The sequence below is a fragment of the Lagopus leucura genome, unplaced genomic scaffold (genome assembly GCF_019238085.1).
Source record: "Lagopus leucura isolate 7727_CA_CO unplaced genomic scaffold, USGS_WTPT01 Super-Scaffold_760, whole genome shotgun sequence".
NCBI lineage: Eukaryota > Metazoa > Chordata > Aves > Galliformes > Phasianidae > Lagopus > Lagopus leucura.
Window position 1 is genome coordinate 5,141,605 of NW_024962257.1, and position 10,241 is coordinate 5,151,845.

Sequence of the window (10,241 nt, forward strand, 5' to 3'; positions counted from 1 at the left end):
TGCTGGTGTTAGGCTGTCTGTAGGCAAGCATGGTAACCCAGTTTTGATCAGAATACACTCACAGTGTTACCCTGTTGTTAAGTGAACCTTTACTTTGAGTGAACTCAGAAGGTGGCAGTAAACATTTGGAAGATGTGTGTATTTTTAAAAGCTACTCATGCACTAAAATTTCTGTGTGACATTGGTGTGATGAAATACTTTAAAATGGTATTTCAGGATCTATTTTCTTCACTTTTCTGGCAGGGGAAAAAAAAACAACAAACAACAGTTTGTTAAACTTCTCGAGTAAAGAAAAAGGCAGCAATTCTGAGGAACTTGGCGGTGCTTAACCAGAAAAAATCTCTGCATCTGCCATTACTAGTTACTACAAAAAGTTTGTGAGGGGTCACTGGGCCATCCAAATAACACTGTGCATATACGGTAAAAGGAATTTGTAGCGTTGGCAGCAGCCCAAAAAACCTCAAATGCTGGGAAAGTCATTCTCTGCTTTTTCTAGCACCGCTGTAATTCGGAAACAACTTGTTTACTTTATGAATTCTTGTCAAAGCTCAGTGCCAGAAACATGTACAGTTTCTAAATGGAGTGAACTGGAAGAGATCCTGAAGATCTGCAGTAGCTAGATTGCAGAAAGGGAGTAGGAATAGCCTTCTAAAGGCAAATTTTAAGGTGTTTTTTTTTAAATTTAAATTAAATAACCTCATAGGTAGTCGTGTTTGATTTAGAACCTGATACTTCTGCTACTGTCAGCAAAAGTGGAAACAGTCGGTCAGTAAATGAACGTTCTGTGGCGTAGGTGGGCTGAATGAGACAGACTGAGTGTGTGCACCAGCCTGCTGAGTGGCGTCCTCTGGGTGACTTGGGATTGGGAGCATGTCTAGAAGGAGCGTTCTTTGCTGGAAAAGGTAATCTCCAAAACCTCAGCATTTATGGAGGTGCGATCTTCTTTCCTCTCCCCCCTTCTCTCAAAACTAGGTGCAGCTACAGCACCAACTCCAATCAACCCCTTCCAAGTGAATCAGCCTCAGCCGCTCACTCTGAATCAGATGAGAGCAAGTCCTGTGATGGGAACCAGTCCTTCTTTCAGTGCTGTGCCACCAATAAGCATGGAGCCAATACCTCTGTCTTCCATGGCCCCAGTGCCTGTGGGAATGGCACCGATACCAGCTATGGGCACTGTGGCATCCATAACAAGGATAGGCCAGGGGATGAACGTGAGCATTGCAGGATCAATGACCCAACCTCTTCACAGTACAGGAATCCCACCATCAGCGTCCCAGTCTACAAATACAACTAACCCTTTTCTCCTATAAAGACCCAATTAAAGGAACTTTCTTTTCATAGTGTTTCCAGGCTGAAGTCTTTACAGCGAAACAAACGTGGCCTGTGTGGACTGAATGGTGTGTAAGAGACTTGGAAGTAGATTTGCAGTTTACAGTTACGATCTTTGAAGAGTTGTCTCTACTTACCAGTTAATCTAAATCTAGTCTTTGCTACAGATGGTACCTTACTTTGGCTTGTTGAGCATTATGTGAAATGTTCAGACTTTTCACCAAAGTTAGATTCTGCCCATTTTGTTACTTTGTTAATCATTTCAATACACTTTCTAGGGAGAACCTGCCATTTTAAACTCCGTTGGCTGTTTTGTAGATGTCAGATGATGTGCTGGATCCTGAAATTACTATTTACCTGCATCTGTCACTTCCTATGCCCATACGATAGACCTGAGATTCAGAGTGCTAGTGAATGTTTTGCACATAACTGTACACAGTTCTAGACTGTTGGTTCACCCATAGTCCTTACTCTTAGAAGAGAATGATTCGGAGAGCCCAGGTGGCTGGTTTTTATGCATTAAACCTTGCAACGCAAAATCGCACTGCTTTGGTATCAGAGGTCTGACCGAGAGAGCAAGCTTGTCTCAAAAGGAAAAAGCAGACAAAAAACCCAAGAACATTCGCAAGTTGTCAAGTATAACGTGTGCTGTTGTATGCAGTGTTGAATCCGTACACTACTCTATGGACTCCTGAGGAACTCTCTGTGAGTGGCATGCTGCACTCGTGCTGAGTGAGTGTCCTGCTCTGTGCTTGTCCAGTACCAGCTTCGTTTGGAAGTTACGTGTATTTTGTTTTTATTTGACTTACAATGTGAGTTGAAAGAAAAAAAGAAATACAGTGGGACAACTTTGAATTCAGTTTCACCGTGGCAAGCTTTAAAACTAATTCAGGCTTAACCTTGCTATATGCAGTTACTCTTGTATACTTTTGCACATATTTTGTTTAGTACAGTTTCATATTTGAGTTTGCAGAGTTACCTGATAGTCCTTTTTTTGCTAATTTTTATAATGTGGTTCTTATTTAACTGTCTGGTTTTGATAGATTTATCAAGTCTGGCTGAAAAATTAAGATATTGGCAAATGTCATTTTTATGGTTTTAATGCCCTCTTATTTATGGTTTTAGCTCTTCGTTTCTGTAAAGAGAGTTTAAAAGGGAAGATTAACACTAAAATATTTTACTTTTAAATGAAGTATTCATAATGCAGTTCAAAACAAATTCTCGCGACTAATTATTTTTTAGATGAATTGAATTTGAACGTAACGTGATTTAAGACTACATTAAAAAGAACAAACACTAAAGTCTCCTTTCCCTTGGTTTGTTCCCGTTTTCCGATGACCACAACGGACAGACGTGAGCCTTCACAAAGAGCAGCAGAGAGGCTGTCGTCTTTTATTTCTTCTTCAGATGTTTCAAGTTCTAATGTACAGGCACAGCTCGTTAATTGTATGGACTAATTTTTTCTTAATGAAAGGTGCGCTCCATATTAATAACCGGTTGCATTTACTCACTGTAAGCTGAACTATACATTTTAACTTGCATGTCTGGACTCATCAGCACTAAACCACACTCAGGTTTCAGCCCGTGTCTCTGGTGCAGACCTGGCTGCTCAGAGTGGCAGTGCTCTGAGCTCTGCTCTCGCAAGCAATGCAGACGTGTGCAGAGAGTGTGGAAGGGAGGTCCCAGTGCTTGCTCCTGCCTCGAGGGCGTCTCTGGATGAACTGATGCATCTTGGTGGCCTTTCCCTAGTTAGGAGGACAAAAAAGGCTGGAAGAGATTGCCAGTTTCATGTCTTGGTGCAGTGATGCTGAGTGGGACAGTCCTAGGGTGCTGCAGAGGGAAGGGCTGGCTGCTGGTTGTATCTTGTGGTGGGCAGGGAGGCTGAAAGACTATCAAATCTAGGGTACAATCACAGAGTTTAGCTGTGTAGGTCAGTGTAGCTCTTTTAGTAGATGGAATGCTAAACATGTGGATGTTTCTATGCAGATTGTTCTATCCTCTTGATACTAATGAATTTGCAAGTAGGATTCAGAATGTTCATCTGCTCTTGTTTTCATAGAAGAGGAAAAAGAATGGCTGTCCACACCCAGTATGTCTTTTTAAAAAAAACAAAAGAAAAAACATTCATGTTGCCTTTCAGAATGAGGAAAAAATACTTTACTTTTTTGTTGTTGCTGGAGTTATTGAAAAGTTTAGACCAGGAAGGGTGTAATTCTTGCAGATGGGGGGGGAAGTGCTTTCCAATTGATCTGTGGCAAGATTTATCTCTCATTATTTTTCCAGTTTATCAACAGTGAAATTGAGGTCACTTGATGTTTTTTTTTCCCTTAGTCAGTCCCTTGAACGCATTTGTGACAGCTAGATGGGGCATCATCTATTCAGCCAAGCAGTTCTAATCACAGCCTCTCGTTTAACACTAGGTGACTGTTTTCTGAGGCCAGATGGAGTTGATAGTACTTGAAATTATAAAGTCCTCTGTAGTTCAGGATAACCATCCGTCACCGTGAATTGATCCAAACGCGACGCCGGTCCGGTGGGGAGCCCTGGCCTAATGAAAGTGCTGAATGGCAAATTGCTGCTCGCTTCCCATTGCGCGGAGCTGCGCAGCGCAGCAGCCTATGGCAGGGCAACGGGGAGCAGTGGTGCTGCAGGGCTGAGGGCTCTGCCCTGCCGACATCCCAGCCTGGAGCCTGGCTCTGCCCCTGCCTTGCTGAAGCTTCAGCTGTGTCCAGAAGGGTGAATCCATGTCCTGATAGTTTATCTGCTCCTCAGAATACTCCTCCCCCCTCCCCGCCTCCGCCTCTTCCTGCATGGGGGATGTGTGTGCATCTGATCATGTCTGCTCTGGCCTGTTTCTCCAAATGCGTTTCCCTCTTCCCCTTCTTTTTCTCACTTGCAGATATTAAAAGTGCTTTTGATTTAAAAATAAAAATAATGTTAGTATCCCAGAATAGCCTTACTGGTCAAATTGACCAAAGATAAAGTGTTAATTATTTTGTAAAAAGAAAAAAAAAAAAATCTTGGCATAATTTTAAACCCAAAATAAGCTCAGTTATTTATTCAGTTTTATACTATATAGAAACTAAACTACATTGAGGGGACAGGGAAGGAAAACCGTGGTGGGTTGTGGTGTTTACAGTCTTTTTGAAGTCCCGTAGCTGAGACAACTATTGTTATCCATCTTCCCTTTTGCTGTTACAGTTTCTAATGTGTACTGTATGTATTAATATTGCACAGATTGTGGAGAAATATATGGTTTATTTTTCACAGCAGAATCTCACAAGACTCACTTCCTTTACAAGTGTTACGATTTAAATATTTACCAAACTGTTTTCATAATACTGGGAGCCGGCTGCTTTTTATGAACTTGTGCTGACTATTGACATTATTTACTGTATAAATAATTTATCATTTGTACTATTGTATCATAATGTCTGTATCTTTGTGTCATTTTTCCCGAGCGATGTCACGAATGTGATATTTAATAATGCCATCAGAACAGTGGAAAGACGAGGGGTTTGTAGGTGACTGGTCAGAATTAAAATTGTATTGCTTATATTCCAGACGTGTTGCTTTTTCCAGACTCTGCGTAGCGTTTGTATCCTGTTCCAAACCGGTTGCTGCCATGCTTGATTTAGTTTTCAAGGAGGTTGGTGGGTTGGTTGAGATGATGAAGGTTTGTGCTTTTGAAAGTCCAAGGCTCTAGGAGAAATCTGATGGTTATTGAGAGTGATGCTTCTTGTGTATTGTCAATGTGATTCCTTCAATGAATTCATGGCTTTCCTGGGGCAAGCCTGCTTTTGCTATGAGAAAGGAGGATTTCTTACAGACTTAATTCAGAACCAGTTGAGATCTTACTAACTCAATAAAAATGGAAGACTTGTGTTGCAGGTGACTGAATTGCTTCTTTAAACCACATCACTGTTCAAACAGCATCTTCAGAGGAATGATAAGCTACTTCCCCGCAGAGGCTTTAGTGTCTATGTTGAGACAGAAGGCTGGGAAGAACTTCACTTGTGAAGCCAGTCACTCATGGAATAAGGGCTGGGGGAGCTGTGACAGAACTGACTTCTGGCCTTTGCCTCCTGTTCTGCCTTCAAACAAAAGGTTCAGCCTTGCCCTTCCTGCAGCCATGGCTCTGTGCCTTCAATGGAGCTGCCCTGTGCTGGGCAGCAGCAAGCTTGCCTCCAGCTGGGAGGTGATTTCTGCTTCTAATTTGGGATGGTTTAAATGGAAAGTACTTCATTATCGGGTTATCTCAAGAGCTGCCTCTCCAGAGCTCCCCCAGTTTTCCTGTAGCTGTGCTTTACTGCCGGTCAGACTTATCAGCAATCAAATAATTTCTAGGGCTGAAGCTGCAGTGGTGTTAGAGACCTGGCAGCTGGCGAGGCAGGCGTGGAAAGAAGCATCAGGTCTGTGAACGATTCGGTTTTGGATTTGTGGCACAGAGCTTGCTGTGGGTGTTTCACAAACCCACCGCTTCCGTAGCATTCCAGTTTCCCTGGAGAGCGAGTTCGCCTCTGGTCGGATCTTTAATTCATTTTGCTTCTGTTTTGGGGCCTGAAGGGAAGAGAGAGAAACTTATGTTGCCACAGCTGACAGCCAAAACGTGTTTTGATTTTTGTAGCTCTCATTTTTACAGACGGATGTCCTGTGGCTCATGTTCTGCTCCTGTGCAGAACAGTTCCTCTCTGTGCCTGTGCCTTATTATTGCTCCTCTGGCCATTCTCTTCACTGTTCTTTCTATGGCCTCTTGAAATTGTATGTATTTTGGAAGTAACGCTGCTTGCTACAGGAAAGATTGCAGAAAGGTTTGAAATGGAAACTTTTGTGGTGACTTTATAAAACCCTTCAAAAAGAGCCGAGTACTGCAGCCTGTTGCGAGCCAAAGGACTGGTGGAGGAGGGCAGAGCTGATAATGCTGCTGGGAGAGATTGTGGCTGTGCCTGTGCTTCCTCTGACCTTGGGCAGGCTGCCTTCTCCCTGCCACAGGCTTCCTCTTCCTCTTCTCAGGGTGAATCAGGGTGCTATTTGCCTGCTTTTGGGGAGGAAGAGGGCTATCTGGATGAAGTATTGTGCAGAGGCTTGTCCTGCCAGCAGCGCCAAGTATTTCTGCTGAGTGTGTGCATTGCCACTGCCTCCTGTTTGCTTTGGGTTGCGAGTGGTGCAGGCTTTGCTCTTCCGCTCATTTTCAGTGAGCTGTGGGGAAATGCTTGTGGCCAGCTTGTGCTCTGGCTTTGGCAAGACTTCCGCAGCTGCCTGCAATCCACTTTTCTGAGAACCAGACTTGATGTACGCAGTCCCTCGTGCTGCAAACTTCCTCTTTCTGAAAAACGTAGCTATTGTGTGCCTTCCAGGTAATGTCCTCTCTGTATTTCGAGCTGGGACGCAAATGAACATTGATTTGGGTAAGGACAGCAGATGGTTTTGGAGCTCAGGGTTATAAATAACTGAGAGCCAGTGTTACATACGGCGGTAGCAATCCAGCCTCTTAGTGTCGATCGATTATACCCTCTAATTGTTAAAGACTTCAGGCTTCAACGATTAGAAATCTCCCTCTCTGTTCCCTTTGGTGCCTTAAACTTCCCTGCTCATTACCTATCAGGTGGCTAATTGGCAGCAGTGTGGTGATCAATAGGGGATCGGCAGCTTACCAGTGTAACACAGCCAGTGGGTACAACTTCCAGTCAGTGAGCCACGCGTGCTGGTGAAGTCCTCATGGCAGGACTGCTGGCTAGGGCATGCATGGAAACAAGCAAACAGTGCTGTTGAAGTGCAGGGCCTTTCTAATGCATCTGAACATCTCCATAGCCAGCAGCTGTGGTGCAGAGCGCAGGCACTTGGCCTCCCTTTGCAGAGGGAGCAGATGCTCAGCAGGTCACAAACAGTGCACGATGCAAGCAGTCTGGGTGCATTGCTGATCTGATCTCAGTGCTTGTGCCACTGGTTGAGCAAGTGCATCCTCAGGTGAAAAAAGTCAGTGCTATTTCAAGTGGCTGGATTAAAGCAGTAGTAGAGGTGGAGTTTGTTTTCTCAGTGGGGTCTCTGGTTTTCTGTAAGGGCTTTTTAGGTGGGGAATGGAAGTCAGAGGGGTAGCCAAGCTGAAGGGAACCAGTTTTGACTTGGTGTAATGGTGTATTACCTGGGAGACCTTGGACTGGCTGGTATTGTGTTGGGTGGTCGTGTTTTATTTTTTATTTTTTTATTTTTTTAAATATATCTTCATCAGCAAGTCTAGCACTAAATGTAGTGATATTCTCTGAGGTGAATTTGGATGCTTAAATATCTTGACCTGAATCGAGGTATAAAAATAGAAGCCTGCTGCATCTAGATGCTTCTGCTAATCTTCCTGCTGAAGGACAAGAGACCAAAACATTTGCAGCCAGTAGGGAAAATCCTGTTTTCACTGTGCTGTTGCAGCATGGCCTTTGTCCCGGCTTCAGTGGCCAAAAGATGCTTTCTAATGTCTGTGCTCCAAAGATGGCTGGGTACTGGAAATGTACCACAAACCTTGAGTACAAGGGATGCTCTGGAGCCATCCTGCACAGGCTCTGCTGCTTGGTGCTATCTGCCCGTGCTGATGGGGAAATGGGAAAGGGCTGGAAGGAGGGAGTCCTGACATGATGTTGCCAGACCCAGGTGGGCCATCCTGGGACTGCTTGGTGCTGGGCTGCAATGCTGCCAGTGATAGGGCTGCGCAGAGTTAGAGCTGAAACTCTTGACTTTCAATCTGTTTTGTACCTCAGGAGGCTCCTGTTCTGTAACCAGCACTGCTGCAGGGAAGCACTTGTCAGCTTGAATCTGTCTGCAAGGCACTCATTTTCAGATGGAGATAATTTCTAGCTGCTGTTGCAAAACAGCCTCAGCAACCTGAGGACCAAAGCAGCTGGCACCACAGCATGGAGCAGTTCTCCGTGGGAGCATGACTCAGGTGTCCTTCATACAGTGCTATTAGCTCACTGTTATTAGAGATCTCTAACGTCCTCCTCAGAACTGCCACGAGAGGGCAGGAGCTGATGCTGCTGTTTCTGGTTTTGGTAGAGCTGCAAATACATTTCTGACAGGTTTTCAAGTCAGTGTTCAGACCACATCCTTCACTGCTTCCTTCCAGGGCAGCTTCCACTTCAGTGGCAGGAAAGCTCTCCCACAGCACAAGGACTGTTGGTCCTGAGCCCTTTCCGCAGGGGGTTTGTTTCCAGGTGAAGTTTGATTTGTTCCCTGCTCTGGATGGAGCAGCAAGAACCTCCATAACCTCCATCCTCACTGCTGTTTTTGGTGTTGTCTGCCTGGCCAGAATGCTGGGGGGAGGAACGGGGATCTGCATATTCACTAGAAATCCCTCACATGCACTGTCATTGCTGCGTTAAATTCCAACAGCTGCTGCACTAGCACTCACATCCCCACCACCTGCAGGGTAGCTGAACACAAGTTCCAAATAAGCAGGAAAAACTCTTTATGTGGAATTAAGAGGTTAATGGCCAATTTCACTGTCTGGGAGAGATTTAAGTGGAACAAAGCAGAGGCTGCAGTGCCAGCTGACAGCTTTGTACCACCATCTGTGTTACAAGCACTGGGAACTTCAGCCCAGGGTTGGAGAAGGGAGAATGAGTAAGTAGTAAATGATGAGGGTGGGAACAGCTGCCTGGAGCATGGAGCAAAGGAAATTACTTCAAGCCTCCACTATAACAACTTTTTTTTTTTTTTTTTCCTGGGTTTTGGCTGTTCTCAAATAATGGGTTCTTTAACCTTTCATATATTAACAGCAACTGCAGTGAACACTTACAGACCATAAATCCCTACCTTATTAATGTCAGCCACAGCATCGTGTCTCTGTTCTTTTGTCATGAGAGCAGAGAATCTCCCCAGTGTGAAACACCTGCAAACCCTCTGCCATGGCTGAGGAGCAGAGACTTAAAACTGAGACAGTTGTCTGGAAAATCATAAAGGCAGCAGCAAGCCTGGCTCTGGGAGAACATGTTTATTAGATAGATCAACAGTCACCTTTCTGAAGAAACAGATGGCATTGAACTCAGGAAACTGCTGTTGAAAACATCACCCCCACACGTGCCATTGCATAAGGAGCAGACTGTCAGACTGAAGAGATCCTACAGCAAAGCATCCATGCACGGAACATGTTTTAAGACCTTTCAACCAGGTATCACTTCAGATGGTGGCACAGTGTGAAGCTGTATGCAGGTAAACTCACTGCAGCCTTCTGGGCGTGGAGTTTGCATTTTATCTGCTTTGAACTGTATTTTTTCATGAGCAGAAGCTGTTGTGCAGTTGTGCTCTGATTGGAGCTGGGGCAGGTAACTGTGCTCCAGGGAAAAGAGAGATTTAAGCAGTGGTAGCTGGTAATGTCTGTGTGTTCCAGGTCTTTCACACACAGCTATTTCTCCTGCTACTGTCGATAACTGCTTCCAAAATACTTCTAAAAAGGAAACAAAAATTCCTCATATCTCTTCTGAGCCAGCAGGAAATACTTACTAATATTGATTCCAGTGTGACTCAGCTGAGAGATCACAACAGTTGCCAAAACAACTGGTTCTACACTTCTAGTAAAGGGATCCACCAACAAAAACAAGCCAGAATAGAAACAAAGAGATGAAAGAGATCTGTAAGGCCATTTGGAGAAGTACTTCTCGATATTGTAAAGATGCAAACGCTCACAATAAAATCCCAGTGCTCATGTTATCATTTCAGAAATTATCTTTATTTGGTGACAGCACAGTGTGAAATAACCACTTCTAACTTGGCTGCTTTACTTGGCTTTTGTTCTGGAGGCTCTTTGTTCCTACAGTTTCGAGGTCCTGGTAGTTCACTTACAGGGTGGTATCACTGTAAGCCCTTCTCACAGTTACCTCCTGATACATGCACTCAAAACACATGAGGTTACGTGTCCACATGTAAAT

General features: G+C 44.3%; 1 protein-coding gene across 3 annotated transcripts in view; it reads left to right on the forward strand.

Moving 5' to 3' along the window:
• The window catches only part of EPN2 (epsin 2), a 40,127-nt gene extending 34,908 nt beyond the window's left edge, over positions 1-5,219 (forward strand). For all 3 annotated transcript variants that reach the window (XM_042864229.1, XM_042864231.1, XM_042864230.1), the window contains exon 9: positions 973-5,219. In XM_042864229.1, the coding sequence (XP_042720163.1) occupies positions 973-1,310 (338 nt within the window). In that variant the 3' untranslated portion in view covers positions 1,311-5,219. The remainder of the gene's footprint in view (positions 1-972) is intronic.
• Positions 5,220-10,241: the final 5,022 nt, after the last annotated feature.